Genomic DNA, 17,986 nt, shown 5'->3' on the forward strand with positions numbered 1-17,986 from the left:
TGTAGTAACTACAGAGGGATAAAACTGATCAATCACAGCATGAAGTTATGGGAAAGAGCAGTGGAAGCTAGGTTAAGAAGGGAGGTGATGATGAGTGATCAGCAGTATATTTAATGCTGGGAAAGAGCATTACAGATGTGATGTTTGCTCTGAAAGTGTTGACGGAGAAGTATAGAGAAGGTCAGAAGGAGTTGCATTATGTCTTCTTGGACTTAGAGAAAGCATATGACAGGGTGCCTAGAGAGAGTTGTACTGTATGAGGAAGTTGAGAGTGGTAGAGAAGTTTGTAAGAGTTGTACAGGATATAAGCAAGAGTAGTGTGACAGTGGTAAGGTCTGTGGTGGGATTGACAGATACCTTTAAGGTGGAGGTGGGATTACATCAAGGATCAGCTCTGAGCCATTTCTTATTCGCAGTGGTGATGGACAGGTTGACAGATGAGATCAGACTGGAGTCCCCGTGGACTATGATGTTTGCAGATGACATTGTGATCTATAATGAGAGTAGGCAACAGGTTGAAGAGACCTTGGAGAAGTGGAGATATGTTCTAGAGAGGAGATGAATGAAGGTCAGCAGGACTAAGACAGAATATAAGTGTGTGAATGAGATGGAGGATAGGTTAACGGTGAGGATGCAGGAAGTAGAGTTGACGAAAGTGGATGAGTTTAAATACTTGGGATCTACAGTTCACAGTAATGGTGAGTGTGGAAGAGAGGTGAAGAAGAGAGTACAGGCAGGGTGGAGTGGGTAGAGAAGATAAGAGTATCAGGAGTGATATGTGACAGACGGGTACCAGTAAGAGTGAAAGGGAAGGTCTACAAGAGGGTAGTGAGGCCAGTTATGTTATATGGGTTGGAGATGGTGGCATTGACAAAAAGGCAGGAGTCAGAGCTGGACATGGCAGAATTAAAGATATTAAGATTTGCATTGGGTGTGATGAGGATGGACAGGATTAGGAATCGGCATATTAGAGGGTCAGCTCAGGTTGGATGGTTTGGAGACAAAGCCAGAGGGGTGATATTGCATTGGTTTGTGCTGAGGAGGGATGCTGTGTATATTGGGAAAAAAGATACTAAGGATGAAACTGCCAGGTAACAGGAAAAGAGGGAGGCCTAGGATAAGGTTTATGGATGTGGTGAGAGAGGACATGCAGGTGGTTGGTGTGACACAGCAAGATGCAGAGGACAGGAAGAAATGGAAACAGATGATCTGCTGTGGCGACCCCTAATGGGAACAGCCGAAAGACGAAGAAGAAGAAGAAGTAGGAGTTTTCATCACACAGACGTATAAGTCAGTAACTTAGTCAGACTGTAATACTACATTGTAAGATCACATTCTTTACAGATACAATAAATCACTTTGTCACATTGGTCTCCCAATAAGCACCCTTTGTACTGAATATTAATTGGCCAAACCCCTTCATTTTTAAAATACATTTAAAGTTTAAAGAGCCACTCAGTCCTGGTAACTCAAGGGGATTCAACCGAAGGTTCCATTTTAATTCCCTAACTTTTAACAAATTTTCCCTGTCACCATCATGAATGCCTTTATTCTAAAAATCCAGAACAAAAAAAAACACTTAAAATTGTTGCAAGCTACATTATATCAGTAAAGTGCATTGAAAGAATCACATTTAACAATAGCATATTGATGTTCGTATATTCTCATTTTTTTAAAGATCTAGTTCTCTTTCTAACATAACACATGCAACATAATCAGAGTCACATGTAGAAAAAAACAGTGGAAGTTACAAATTTATAAAAAGATTTCTAAAAACAATGTGAACCATGCTCTTTATATCGACATTATAAACAGTTCTCACATGTATAAGTTTCTACTTTATCTATTTTTATCATCATGGTGTTACGGCTGTCAAATATCCATTTCAGACTTTTTTTCTCATTTGGTAACAATCCTGAGAGACATAGCCAAACTGTCAGCTAAAATGTCACGTACTTATATAATTTTTCAGTTATTAAATATATTTTAAATACAATAAAAATCCACAGAAAAAAGTCATAGCCATTTCTGATTTCCAGTCTTATCGTTTCCTCTGACAGTCTCGCACTATCAGAAAGTCCTTTTCAGTATCTCACAAAACCTGTTCTTGGGATAACCTCTTTGTAAAAACTTCACCTCTAGGTGTTGTAACAGTGTTACATCCTCACTATCACTTGTTAATCATCTACGTCTTTTAGCCTTCCCATATACTCTACCTTCTGTCATTTTCTTAGGATTCATACTAGAAAAATGTAAAATAGAATTACTTGTAACATTCCTGGGGCTGCGTTTTGTTACATCTTGCCACTGACGTCCTTATAAAAAATCAGTATCCAAAAACTTCACACTCAATTCAGATATACTCTCTTTAAATTTTAGAAAAGTGGTGGTCTCATTAATGTCATTCAAAAAATTCCTCAAATCTCTAAAGTACTCTCCAACATGAAAAAAAATATCAACAAGACAATGCCCATAATTAACATTTAGGTAGTGTCTGTGAAGGTAGACATATTTCTTTACACATTGTGTTAAAATTAAATTGGCATAGCTGGGGGTCTACAGACATCCCATTGCTACTCCACAGTTTTGTTTCCACATTAATTTGAAAAACAAATTAAATAGTTGTGCAGAATAATATCCATCAGCTCTGTATTTAACCTAATATCTTTAGGTTCTAAATTCTTCTCCTTCATTAATTCACTCCCCCAGCACTCTAATCATAATTATATTGTTATTATATTATTATTGTCATTGTAAAAAGAAACTGAACATCAGCTGAAACAAAAAAGTACCTTCTTTAATATTCTTACCTCTTATTTTAGTAAGAAAATCAAAACAATCCTTAATAACAAAATTAGCCTTTCCCACAAAGCCCTTAAAATTTTATCCAAAAACAGAGTGGCTCAATCATAGAGACCGCCCCTGCTACTACTGGTCTCTTAAGAGGTCTGTCAAAATTCTTATGTAGTTTTAGAACACTAAAAATAATAGGAATTCTATATTTATCACTTCTCAAAACAGATTTCTTACTTTTGAAAACAGTCAGATCATCCTGCATTAGCAAATTGTATTTAACATTTCATTTAAAAATCACTATCATTCAAATGTTCTTTCATTTCACGTTTAAATGGTGTGATCTTACAATGCAGTACCACAGTCTGAAGAATTTACTGACTTATAAGTCTATGTCATAAAAACACTTACTGTTTGTATTCATTTCTCTATTTTTATATATTTCAGATTTGTTTTGGAGCACTTTTATTGCTACTTTTTTGTTTTTACTGCTCATTTTTTCAGTACTGTCTTTCTAAGGGTTTTGAAACCCTGCTAATGAGTTTTAGGGAACAAATAACTTTCTCTTTAAAATGATTCCGTATGTTGATGGAAAATTATTCTTAGATCTGTTGTCTAAAATTACTGAGTGTTTTTTTCTTTTTTTTATTTAAAAATTACCTGTGTATTTATGCATGTATTTAGGCCATCCATTCAAAGCTGAATCTTCTTAATTTCAGTGTCAGTCATGTGACCATGTAATCTTTCCACAAGCATAACATCTTTAGGTGTTCAGTGTGGTGACAATGGAGGCTTACCCCCTCTATAAAGATTCTATTTAGACAGTTTGTTACCAACATTTTATGGCAGTTTTTAGAAATTCTATATAATATGTGGGTCTATATTATAAACATGAAAGCTCAAAACAGCGAATATATCTACATCAACACATAAAAGTCGATGTACAAAAAGAGTGAAATACGTAATTTGCGAAAATGAAAATGCTGAACGTATTTGCTTGGGCACCAGGGTGATCATGGGGATGAGGAAATATATCCTTTTCCCCACAGTAGTGCGGTCTCAGAGTTGGTATATTTAAGTAGGGGGTGTGGTGGGTGCAGGGGGGCTTGCCCCCCTCCAAAACTGTGCTAATTTAAGTTTATTTAGTTAGTTTAAACTTACCGCCTTGTGTTGTTGGTTGACGAAATACATTTGGAATTTTCATTTTCGACGATTACGTATTTTGCTTTTTTTGTACATCGACTTTTATGTGTCGATGTACATGTATTCGCTGCTTACAGATTTCATGTTTATAATATAGACCCTAATATGCATGGTCAACACAGGACTAAATTTCTAAATAAAAGTTAAAGCTTTAGAATGTAATCCAAATGCTAGAAATCAAAGGCAAAATATATATGTTGCACAAACATGCAGTTCAGGAACTTGAGAACAAGTCTGAAATTTCATCATTTTCTTACCCACATATAAGACAAATAACAAAGAAAATACAATATTCATTGTCAAATAAAATAAAAATACCATCAATATTTAAAGTTGTGGTCATATTTTGTCTGATATCTGGCAAGTAGCTGATATAGCACTCATAATCCCCTTCATCTGCTGTTGAAACAGTCTTGAGAATCAATGAAGCATTTCCTTTCTTCAATTCATCCACAGAAAGCCAAGCCCTACTGCTATTAAACAGGATTTTGTCAGCAAATATGGCCAAACGATTTCCCTGGAATTCCCACTGTACTGTAAGAAGGTTTAAGTCAACTGTCTCAGACTCAGTCCTGAAGTAACATGGCAGGTGCACCATTGATTCTTGCTGGTCTGTTAGGCTGGGACCAAGTGTGGTCATTGTCACTGCATCATCTGCAACAGGACAAAAGAAAAGTAGCAGTTAAACAGTATAATGGCGGGCATCTTTGTGACATGTTCTGATAAATATTTCCTTTTTAAGTAACCAGTAACCAGAAAAAAAATCATTGGAGTAAACCTGGTTTTTCAGTACAGCTTGGGGTAAAGTGATGTGTTGATTGTCTAAAAAACTCTGAAGAAAAAAACAAAACAACAAACCTATAAGAGACTGAATACATTTAATGAATACACGCATTCATGTGTAAACCACACAATTCAGCAGTGACTGCAGTAGGCATACCGGCTTAAGGCAATAAAATACAAACGAGCTGCGTCCTGAATGCCTCAGTTTGATTCCTGCAACTTTTGTTTGTATACAATGTGACTCATCATGTCTGGGAAAGCATGAAGCAGTAAAACACTGCACTGCACTCCTTGAGTCTGGCCAGTTGAAATACCTGTTAACACAGTGGGATTAAATATTATTACAACACAGAGCAGGGGCACTACACACACAAAGATGAATCTTCTTCATTTCTGTATATCATTCATGTGAACATGCAGTGTTTCCAAAAGCACGAGTCCAAGAATTTCAAAAGCATATGACTACATCTCCAAAAACATAAAGGCAGATCTGTAAAAGTCCATATCAGTTCTTTCAATGTCAGTTTAAGATTCTGTTCAGCACCATAGAAACAGTCACCAGTGGGTGAACTTTGTATAATTAAGCGTATGCATATTCCAAATCACTTTTTTTTGGTTTCTAAGCACAGCCAAGCAAGTGTCTCACACCAACAATTTCAGCCAGTCAGCCTGTTTTGAAGTCTTTCTACATGAAACATCAACTCATGGATTCCAAACAGCAGGTTTAGTTTAAGATTAGCCCTGGTTGTATGACTTTGAGAGCAAATCCCTAATACTGCATTAGAGACATTTAACATTGTAAAATGACCACAACCTTTTAGTGACAGTGTACAGACTGGCTAGAGTATTGTATCATTATACCTACACACTCCTATGTCACACACACACACACATACACACACACACACACACACACACACACACACACACACACACACACACACACACATGCGCGCACGCTCGTGCATGCACACATACACACAGACACACACACACACACACACACACACACACACACACACACACACACACAGATACACGTGTGTGGACGCTCGTGCATGCACACACACACACAAACTCATATACACACACACACGCACACACGTGCGGGCACTCGTGCATGCACAAACACACACACAAACGTGTGCGGGCACTCATGCATGCACACACACAAACACACACACACACACACACACACACACACACACACACACACACACACACACACAAATATACAATTTTTTATTTAAACTCATGTACTAGGAAAAATATTTTGATTTCAGTCTCAGCAGAGGATATCGGCATATATTTTTAAAATCATTTCTTATAACAATTAACACATTTGTGAAGTCATTAAACCTTGTTGCAATTGTTCTTTAATAATTTTCTAAATTTTAACATTGTTTTTTCCTTAAATAAAGCATATTTTGAATGCTATTTTTTCTCAAAACAAAAATTTCAGAGTAGTGGCAATGTTGGCAACCTTTTGGGAAAGAAACTCATTTTCTCAAGAGATTCTGTTAATATTTCTATGTATGTTTATATCCTTAGGTTGAGGTTGTTTTTATTACCTGGTTATTGAATATTTAAGAGGATTAACAGGAGTTTGTCACTTGCCTTGTAATTCAGGCAGATGTTGCATCAAGAGTCTGCAGGAGATTTACTAGAGCTTTTAGATATACTATGTAGCTTTCAGAGCTCATACCCAAGATTTATTTTTGTAAGGAATCTTTGAGGTTTCATAAGATGTGTAATATACTTGTAGAAGTACATGTTGAAGGGTAAGTCATGTTCTTTTATGGGTCATAACAGGGGCAAGTAGAAGATGAATAACTTCTTTGAATCTGGAATATATATCTTTAAAGATTACGTGGTCTAGGACTTACTAGTGATAGCTTCTATGTGGTGTTCAAAGGAGGGTTCTTGAGGGTGCAAGGTCTTTAAGGAATTACATTAGATTAAAACTGAATGGGAAAAATGTTAAAAGTAGTTGCAAAAAAGATTATTATTAAATTAGATTTGAATTATATGAATAAATTAGACATTAAAATTACATCATATTGCAATGCTTTAAAATTGTATTCTATTGTACTGCATTGTATAATACATTTTTCTTTCTTTCTGTTATACTTTCTACTGTTATCATTCATGACTCTGTATTGTTTTATAACTGCTAACAAGTGTAATCATTAATTGTAGATTGTATTTTTCTACTGGACCTTTTCTCCCTGGTCCCCTACTGAAAAAGGTCTTTTTGCATTCAGCTGAAGTCTATGATCTTGAAACTAGGAATATGTGAAAGCTAGTCCTTCTCATAGGATATGAGTATCTGCTGGACAGTTAATGACTGCGCTGAGTTTGAGTATTTCTACAAACTTTGTAAGACAGACATCCTTGTTCATTTGGCAAAGTAAATGGTGAAGACTGGAGCTAATATGGAATACTGTGACATCACCAGTGATCAGCCTTTTAAAAGTGTGTGTGTGTGTGTGTGTGTGTGTGTGTGTGTGTGTGTGTGTGTGTGTGTGTGTGTGTGTGTGTGTGTGTGTGTGTGTGTAGGAACAATCTGGCATGTAGTCAGAACACACATATCTACTGTTTTTGGCTTTGGGAGATTTTAGGACTCCTCAGTGATAGTTACAGGGGGAAACAGGATATTAATGGCAAAAGGGGAAAACAGGGAGGTGAGAGAGCTGAGAGGGAAAAAACAGAGACATAACTAACTTTGTCAGCAAATATTTGCCCTCCAGACTGAACATGTGGGGGGTCATTGAGATCTGCTGTATGTATTGTTGGGTGCTCATAATGCTTAAAGAATGGGCGGAGTGTACCTTTCCCCCTGAATGGAGAAGTAACACTCTCCAGCAGGATGTTAATGTACAAATAATGCCCAGTAAAAAAGAAGTCTGCCACTTCCCAGCAGTAATTAAGCATGGACAGAAAAAAGCAATTTGTTTATGCTTGCCAGATGTGGCTTTGTTGTTTACCAGGTGTAAAATTAAAAAGAAAAAAAGAAATAAAAAGAAAATCGTGTGTATATGTGTGTGCATATGTGTGTGTGCGCGTGTGTGTGCACGTGTGTGTGTGTGTGTGTGTGTGTGTGTGTGTGTGTGTGTGTGTGTGTGTGTGTGTGTGTGTGTGTGTGTGTCTGTTGTCTGTTTGCATATGAGAGACAGAAAGAGGGAGAGAGAACAGAAACGAGAGCGACAGACACAGCATATACTAATGTCTTTTGACTGCACTATGCAGTCTGTCTGCACACATTCCCTAAACTATAAGAAGTGTGAAACTCTAATGTCTGGCATTATTGACTGACTTTAATCCTCTGAGACCTACCAGCAAATAATTATTTCTTTGAAGGACACACACACACACACACACACACACACACACACACACACACACACACACACACACACACACACACACACACACACACACACACACAGTGAATCACTGCTGGAGTGCAAACACTTTTCATAGAAAACTTTATTAGATGAAACATACTTCAAAATGTTTTTTTGCATGGGGGAACACTGCCTATACCCCATATGAGGGACTTTGTCCTCCACATTCTCCTTACTTAAATATAAAAACTCCTCAGATGCACAACACAGGAGAAAAGAAAAAAATAAACATACATGTAGTGAATCTTTGCTTCTATGAAAAATACAAAACATAATAACCCTGATTCTCTGTAGACTTTATGATTTTCTGTCTCCCATGATACACTACAGATGAACTCTTCTTTCTAGTATCCACAGCACTATGTGACCAGGAGTGCCTTAGGTCAACTGGTGCCCTAGGTAAAAGGACTCCATGGCACCCCCCATCACACCACCAGGTGCCCCCATCCTGGTCTACCAACACCAAAGAAATACTGGAAAAGCTCCCCTTCGAGAACGGTGCCCTAGGCGGCCACCTAGTTGGCCTATGCCTAAGGTCGGCTATGTATGTGACAAAATCAGGGATAGAAAAGAGTCATAGGGAAAGACTGGCAATGACTTGCATTCTGTGTTTCTTTTTTTCATTCATTTGCTCCAATGAGACATCTGAGATGTATTCACTCAACAAGTTGCTGTAATTGCTGCACTTATGGGTGTGTGTACATGTATGTTCATCTGTTTGCTTGTCTGTGTTTCTGAATGTAGAAACACAAAAACTGGCACAAGCAAGATGCAAACTGAGCGAACACAGGTCACCACACTGAGCAGCAGAAAACTAAACCTGTTTATTGTTAAGTGCTTTTCGTCTCAGGTAGTCCCAAGACTACTTCAGACAAAGTAAAAAACACACGCCCCTTCTTTAAATACATTCAAATAGTGCACTACATACCTCCATTGGTTAAAATGGCAGTGAGTCATCAGTATACCTTGAAATGCTTTTAACTTAAAAACAAAGAGCCGCAAGCTGTGAGCGAACCAAAACACAACAATTTGAACGGACTGCAAACCTCCGTCCATACGCACCCAAGATGTTGACAACTATGGTTCTAAACACACTAAGCATGTGCAATATATACATTTTAACTATCAGTCAGAGCTTTTCATGCACAAAAGGTGCTCCGATGCTAAAGGCTGAATGAAATACAAAAAACACTTTTTCATATACCAGTTATTACAATAAAACTAGATCCTGCCTATACAATACATAACCAAAAAATCACTTAAAACTACCTAATGATTGAAAATGTTAAAGTTATTAAAACCTATTAAGTCACCTTGATGGTATAAAAATATAGAATATTAAACAATGTGTGTAACTTAAGTCATCTCAGGAGGCTCCTAAGTTTTAAAATACAATAAATAATACACATTTCATTAAGACCAGGGAATCCACATGCGTCTGTGCGTATTTGTCACATAAGCTTTAACACTTCAAGATGAACAGCTTCGTGACCACCTCTCCCATCCAGAATTATACAGTCAATGGCCCTAAACAAAAATTTATGATTGGGATTATCAGATACATGTTTTGCTAGGGCGTTGATTGTTTTTAATTTCCTGATGTGATACAGGTGTTCATAAAAGCTTTCCCCAAGTTTCCTGTCCGTTTTGCCTATATAAAATGCTGGGCACTGTTGGCACTGGCCAAGGTAAACTACAGCTTTAGATTGACAGTTAAATTTGTGTTTAATTCTATATTTTTGACCTCTTAAGCTGAACTGTTCCCCTGTTTCCATGTAAGACCAAAGTTGCACATGTTGCATTGAAACATGCCCTTCCTGGTTGGGAAGTGTGTCCCATTGACCTCCAATAGGTGTTTTAGATTTTTACCTCTCCTCCAGACAATTTTAGGAAACTCGGATAATTTATTTCTAAGACCATTGTCATTTGAAATGAATACACAGTTTTTTCTGAAGGATAGATGAGATGACCTTACTGTCAGTGCTAAAGGATGTAAAAAGACTACAGGGTGGAGGGGGTCGACTCAAGTTGGAATGTGTCACTAACTGGGTTGCTGTCGACTCATTCCTTTGAAACTTTTTAAAAATTGGTTGGCATGTACCCAGTTCCCTCTTGGTGCTGACCTCTTTAATTAATTCGTCGACAAGTTGTTTGGGATAACCCCGACCTAAAAACATGTTCTTAAGGGTGTTACATTCCTCTAGGAAATCTGAAAATTTTGACACCGTTCGGGCATCCCTTACGAGTTGCCCTTTCACTACAGATCTCTTTTGGTAGGCTGGATGACAACTACTATAGTGGAGGAAAGTGTTGGAATAAGTGTCCTTCCTGTGAATTTTAGCACAGAAAGCATTGACAGTTAGGTCCTTCCAGAGGTCCACATCCAAGTAAGCAATTCTGTCAGTACTGAACGTATGTGTAAAAGATAAGCAACCGGTAGTAGAGTTAAAGAAGCTTACTAGTTCAAATGCTACTGCTTCGCCACCTCTAATCCGCATAAATATATCATCCAAGAATCGTGTATAATAAAATATTTTGTTAGTAAAGGACTCGTTCTTCTGTATGATTTCTTGTTCCCAATAAGCCATGACGAGGTTGGCGAAGCTGGCACCACATGGTGACTCCATGTCTACACTGACCTTCTGTAAAAAGATAGTGTCATTAAATATTAAATAATTGCTAGATAAAATAATGTTAAGTAGTTCATCCACTAAGGAAATTTCCAGTGTGGGTGCACCTCTCTTCCTCAACATGAAGTTTACCCACTCAATTCCTTCTTCATGTGGAATGGAGGAGTACAGATCCCTCACATCCACCGTGAGGAAGTTCAGGTTATGGTCGAATTCGAGGTCATTAATGTACTGTAAAAATGACCACGAGTCCTTGCAAATATCCAGTTCCCTAACTGCATATTTTTTAAGTATATTGTCCACAAATATGGCGCATGGGTATGTTATGTTATTTCTAGCATCAACCAAAGGTCTCATTGGTGGGTCGTAGATGGATTTGTGGATCTTGGGAATACCAAATAGTTTAGGGATCCTTGGGGTCAACATGGTGAGATAATTGAAGGATGCAATGTCGATTTTACCTTCTATAAATAGATCATTCAAGTAAGAACGAATCCTGTTATAAGCTGTGTTCAATTCATGTCTAGTTTTTACTTCATATGTGTCACCCCTTAAAATACTCATCCACATAGTCCTCCTGTTTCATAATTATCATGCCACCACCTTTGTCCGGTTGCATGATCCTTACCCCTGCTTCCCTGATGGACTATAAAAGCTCCCTTTCTGCAAGGGTAATATTAGATTTGTCACATCCCTGTGGAGCTTTTTTGTGTAAAGAACATCTCAGGTCAAGTTCACACATTGTGTCAAATAGCGCTAAAGTTTGATGTAAAACCGGTTAAAAAGTACTCGATATATGTAACCCATTATTACTGGCAAGGTTGTCCCCAAGTAGTACATTCAAGTTGAGTTTCCTTGTAAAAAGCTTAAAATCAATAATAGCTTTTACCAAGTCAGCTTTAGTGTCAGGAACGAACATGTTTCCCTTAGCTAAAAGTTCCACTAAAGGTTGTTCAATTTCAATGTCCATGAAATTGAAAATTTTAAAATCCAAGTTAGTATTGTACAAGATAGGAGCCTCCTGAGATGACTTAAGTTACACACATTGTTTAATATTCTATATTTTTATACCATTATGGTGACTTAATAGGTTTTAATAACTTTAACATTTTCAATCATTAGGTAGTTTTAAGTGATTTTTTGGTTATGTATTGTATAGGCAGGATCTAGTTTTATTGTAATAACTGGTATATGAAAACGTATTTTTTGTATTTCATTCAGCCTTTAGCATCGGAGCACCTTTTGTGCATGAAAAGCTCTGACTGATAGTTAAAATGTATATATTGCACATGCTTAGTGTGTTTAGAACCATAGTTGTCAACATCTTGGGTGCATATGGACGGAAGTTTGCAATCCGTTCGACTTGTGTTTTGGTTCGCTCACAGCTTGCGGCTCTTTGTTTTTAAGTTAAAAGCATTTCAAGGTATACTGATGACTCACTGCCATTTTAACCAATGGGGGTATGTAGTGCACTATTTGAATGTATTTAAAGAAGGGGCGTGTGTTTTTTACTTTGTCTGAAGAAGTCTTGGGACTACCTGAGACGAAAAGCACTTAACAATAAACAGTTTTAGTTTTCTGCTGCTCAGTGTGGTGACCTGTGTTCGTTCAGTTTGCATCTTGCTTGTGTTTCTGAATGTGTTTACATGTGTGAACAGACATTAAATATCTAATGAACTTATATTTTGGATGTGAAATACTTCCTACACTTACATTAACAATTACACACACATCTACTAATTAGATTATATTCATATGAAATAAAGGCAACTATTGCAGTATAGAAGATACTTATGCATTAGTACATGTTGAACACTAAGCATTTAAAGTTGGAAAATTGGTGGGTTTATCAAATAGATAACAGATCATGTGATTAATGCTTGGAAATTCACAGAAATGGAGGCATTGGAAGGAACTAGGTGTAGGAAAAAAGTAAATATTGCAGTTAATAGATATAGTGTAAGGCAGCTTCAAATTTAATTGTCCCAGTCCCCTTTAATACATCACACCAAATGATGTTTGATGACCTTTATTAAACTTCAATAAACATAACTTTGTTAGCCATTATGTATTAATTACAACAGAAACATAGTATAGCTGATTATAATCACAGCATAAACATTCATGTAATGTTAATCAGGACAGCGTGACCTCACTCATCCTGACTCAGTAAGCAGTGTCCATACTTCCATTCACTTACTTTACTTATAAAGCAGCATCCCACCACTCACTTCATTTTACCACTTATTGAATTAAACATCCAACCAATAAGCAACATCCTTACCTCCGCCCACATTATTTTTTTGTTTATCAAGCAACCTCCAACAGCTCACTTTCCTTTCCCAAAACATTGAAATGAACATCCATCAGCGGGGGAACAGAAGAGGGCAAGCCTTTTCATCTTCTCTGCCCACCAGCCTGATCAGGCTGTTCCCCCTCCCCCCTACCAAAATTTTCAATAACTTAACCACCCATAAAAGGGGGGGGGGTTAAGCCAAACACCATTCGGTGTACGCTATTGTTTCTAAACAAAACATGATCCCTGTCATCAACCCCAAAACCCTGTCATATAAGTACAAAAAGCTGCCAATTGACTAAACAGTTAAAATAATCCAAAGATCCCTAACCAATACTAAAGTAATAACTATAACCTTGTATAATTTCTGTATATTAACTAAATTCTCAGTTATTGTAACTACCAGTATTAACATCGTAGTGAGAGCCAGGATATTACCTGTCAAAGGGTAACACCAGAACCTTAAACACAATGCCATGCGAAACCACACAATGGCAATTGCCTACCATCATGCCTAACTGCAGCCCTATTTCCCACCCAATGTATATAATAATGACCAAAATGACATTTCCTTTCCAAAATCAATTTAAGAGCAATCCAGCCATCACACCAACTATCTAGTATAAGCAGAAAAAGGTAATAACCATCCTTGTATTTGCTGACCACCAAACCACGTTCTGAATGACTACAATGCACCATAACATAAAAGCCACTTAAATTGTAACCCCATGAACCTCCATTTCCCAACACCAACCCCCGCAACAAAACCTATCTTGACAATAATCAAAGTTTGTCAGTCTTCACACTATCAGCCTACCCCAACTGTTCCAACCAATGAACCACCGACCAAGATTTAGTAAGTTCACTTAGCCGTGTCACCCATGCAACTATAGTACTCACAGTTAAATCCTCCTTAACCAGCTGAACTGCCTTACCTTGGTCCCACGCCATGACAAAGTACTAAATCTTTCCCGTCAAACTCCTTCCCACAGACAGCTGTAACACACATTTAACCAATGTAGCAATGTCCTACCATATGCTTTACTTATAAAAGGTGCCCCAAACTCCTCCAGCAATCCTTTAACCTTAACACAACCTCACACACCTTGTCAAACATAGTAAACAAATGAAAGTGAACCCTAATCCCCAACTCCCACTAAACCTACTCCAGATTAAATTAAAACTCCAAGTATTCAACATCCCCAATTTTTCCTCCGTCCTGATGTCTAACAAGCCACAAACAACCCCCTCCCATAACAGTTGTAAACAAATGCAAATCCCCATGATCAACCTTATCCATATGCCCAAAGGGCTATCCCAGTGAATAATCATTCCTCAAAATTTGCAAATTTCAGGAACCCAGAGGGCTCTACAACATCCTAATCCACCCTTGTTCTGAAACTTCATCACTTGATTTTTTTTTTAACTCAAACCATAGCCTACATCTGCTAGCAGCCCATGAAACAATACCTTGCTTAGATGTTCAAACTGATGGTTATTGAAAACCTGCTCCTCACACACGCCCATCCACCTTATAATGTTCTGTCAAACCCTTAATCTAGTCCTACAATCCCACCCACTGTTGCCAAATACAGTGGTTAACAGTGCTAAAGTCCTTCTGTATAACAGTTAATCATTTTCTTCACAAATTCTCCTGCTATCCATCGACACCAACCAAACTGGAAATAAACAGTTACGATCCTTCATTTTAACGTGCTTCCTTACTGTTGGCCTGCAATCCCAAAGCCATTCCCCTCAAAATACCCTCTTCTACAAATTTGCTGTCACCTCTGTAATTAAATGGTAATCCCCTGGAACAATCCTTTCTGAATGCTCAAACGCCCAGCCATTAACTACTAAATGCAAATCTACCATGATGTCCAATCAGCATCCACCAGCCTATTAACTTTATCAAATGATGCTCAATAAGGAGAACGTCATAAATCCACCAAGAAACCCAGCTGAACTGCCTGACATACAAAATTCTGGAACCTGAAGAGCTGGAAAACATTCATTAATCCATCCCTGTCCCTAACTTTGACCAATAGTGCTAACTGTCAAAACAGCACAGCCCACAGAACATCAGCACCAGCCTTGCCCAAGGAATGCAAAACCCCACTATGATGCCCCAAAAACCTGCCCTAACTCAAGTTGCAGTAACTCTACCCCCTTATGGGCAACCCCAACTCTCCTTAAACAAAAACTCCAAACCTACTTCATCCTACCTGTGACTTATGCACCAATTCCGACATGCCTAAATGAGTATTTACTAAAGTAGGATTACCTGCAACCACATTATGCACCACTCCACCATCCATAAAATCCACCGCAGCAGCAGCATTCATTACCTTTCAAGAGCACTTCCTTTAGGCCACCAACTGATGCCCATTCTGTGCTTCCCCATCTCCATAAGGAAAGACAACTGTAAATGCTGAGCACACACACAAACAAAACATTTTTAACAGTAGGAGCTGCCAGGGGTCCACCTTACTCATCAATTGCACAGCCTCTACCCTAAAGAAGTGGAACCACCATATGCCTCAACAAAACCTTTCACCATCAGTGATCGAACACAATGTGGCAAACAGTTTTATGACGCAAACAGCAGTAACTACAGACATCTAAATACCTGGGCTACCTCATGGCTTCCATCCAAAACTCTAAACTGCACTGTATGGGCCAAGTGAACTTAATGTATAAACAGACTTGGAAGCATTTCTGTAAACAAGCAGTACAAAGACAACCCTGAGGAATCACTGACACAGCATAACATTTTAAATAAAGTACCTCTTCCTCTCTCAGAAAGTGTCACCTTGGCAGCTTCTCCTGTGCTGCTTTACTCTGCAATTGGCTTCAACAGCAACATACACCCAGCAATGAAAATTAAGATGGAAGATATAAATTACCATCCCTTCTGTGTAACTCTGGTAATATATACCTGCTTATAATAACCCCAAATACTTTTAGTAAAAGAGAATCTTCCCCATTGTTTTCCCCAGCATAATCTAAAAATGGCACCAGAAAATATTGTAAAGCAAAAGACAGCAGAAAAGATAGGCAACACTTAACTGACGTTAGAAACTGTGAGCATTGTGTAAGAGCTGAAACATAACTAAGTGTTATCATATGCAAAACGGCTGTCATGATACATAATCAATTAACTGGTGAGGCTGCAAGAAACTGATAACAGATACCTCACCACACATACATACAAATATGTCATGCCTGGGTACTGCAGTTACTCTCACTATCAGAGAGATCTCCCATAATGTTGGTTCCATTTACCTTGTTATAACCAAACAAAGAAGCCAACTTTCGGTATCAAGCAAAATAATCAGCTATGCCTCACAGACCAAATAGATATTATGCAGACTGTGCTACCTGTATAGATCCTGTACAGCTGATGACCATTCCATGTGAGCATCACATGGATCGCAAATGCCATTTCACCCTCAGGACCTGTGCGAGCACAAGCAAAGCTCCTTCACCCACTACTGTTCAGAGGATGATGGCACCTCAAGGTGAGAGATATCTCCTCCTCGCATACAACAGCAGTTGTAAAAGATGGTATGTAAACCTTTCCCTAACCCCATCTAACTTAGCTTATGGCTCACTGAGAAAACTGTTTTAAATCTACAATCACACTACCAGCTCTCAAACAAGGACACAAAACCCAACCCCCCCAGCAAGTCTTAAAACAGGAGAAGGGGCTAATGAAACAATGTCAAGCTGGTAAAGAAATACAGGAAATTTAATTGTGTGCCATGAGATGAACTTCACAAACTACCGTAAAGCCACCCAAAGTACACAAGAAGGCCCGCTAACAGTATCCACAAACTAAATAAAGTGCAGCCCCCAGCCCACAACTACATTTGTCCCAAAGCATACATATACATTGGTTTTGTGAAGGTTAGATCATGCCTGCTCAACCTGGTTGACTTCTTTGAGTCAGTCACCAGAGCTGCGGATGAGGGCAAGGCAGTTCATACAGCCTATCTCAATCTGGCCAAGGCCTTTGATACCATTCCCCACTCAGGAATTCTTGATAGACTCACCAAACTAGGCATAGACCCCTATATCACTAGGTGGGTTGCAAACTGGCTTACAGATAGAACCCACAGTGTGAAAGTAGCAGACTCCAAGTCAGACTGTTGACCAGTCATGAGTGGAGTCCCACAGGGATCGGTCTTGGGTGCTCTCCTGTTTGGCATCTACTTCTCAGAAGTCCAGGCCAACACAGAGGGACTGGCTGAGCAAGCTCACTGATGATTGCAAGCTGGGAGCCATTATTAACTCCCCGAGTGATATAGACATCCTACAGAAAGGCCTCACTGAAACCAACAACTGGTGTCGAAACCATGGCCTTAAGCTTAATGCTAAAAAATGCGTCATCATTCCCTTTGGGAAAAACTCAGTTCCCACTAATTAGCATATTGATGGTAGCCCACTGAACATGTTATAAAAGATCTGGGGACACAGGTTGACAGCAACCTCTCCTTCGACCACCACATTGTCACTGTGGTCAGGAAGCCTTTCTGCGTGGCACATCTCATTACCAAGGGTTTTGCATCCAGGAAGAAAGAGATCATCATCTCTCTCTACTCTTCCCTCATCAGACCAATTATAGAGTATAATCCCCCACTTGGCATGTACCTCACTGAACACCTGCAACGGCTGGAGAGGCCACAAAAGTACCTCATGAGAGAATCCTAGGCCTTAAATACATGCCCTACATGGACAGACTAAAAAAACTCCAGGTTTTCTCTATCTCATATCATCTGTTAAGAGGCAATATCTGCTTGACTTACAAAGCCATATCTGACCTAGCCCTGTTAGAAATGTTACACCTAAAGAAATCACAATTCCTCCGCACC

General features: G+C 38.5%; 1 protein-coding gene across 4 annotated transcripts in view; it reads right to left on the reverse strand.

Annotated features, from left to right (window-relative positions):
- The window catches only part of LOC122806592 (basement membrane-specific heparan sulfate proteoglycan core protein-like), a 1,657,353-nt gene that overhangs the window by 469,924 nt on the left and 1,169,443 nt on the right, over positions 1-17,986 (reverse strand). For all 4 annotated transcript variants that reach the window (XM_044077142.1, XM_044077143.1, XM_044077144.1 and 1 more), the window contains one exon: positions 4,315-4,650. In XM_044077142.1, the coding sequence (XP_043933077.1) occupies positions 4,315-4,650 (336 nt within the window). The remainder of the gene's footprint in view (positions 1-4,314; positions 4,651-17,986) is intronic.

This window comes from Protopterus annectens, chromosome 7.part0 (assembly GCF_019279795.1).
Source record: "Protopterus annectens isolate FY-2018-M chromosome 7.part0, PAN1.0, whole genome shotgun sequence".
Taxonomy (NCBI): domain Eukaryota; kingdom Metazoa; phylum Chordata; order Ceratodontiformes; family Protopteridae; genus Protopterus; species Protopterus annectens.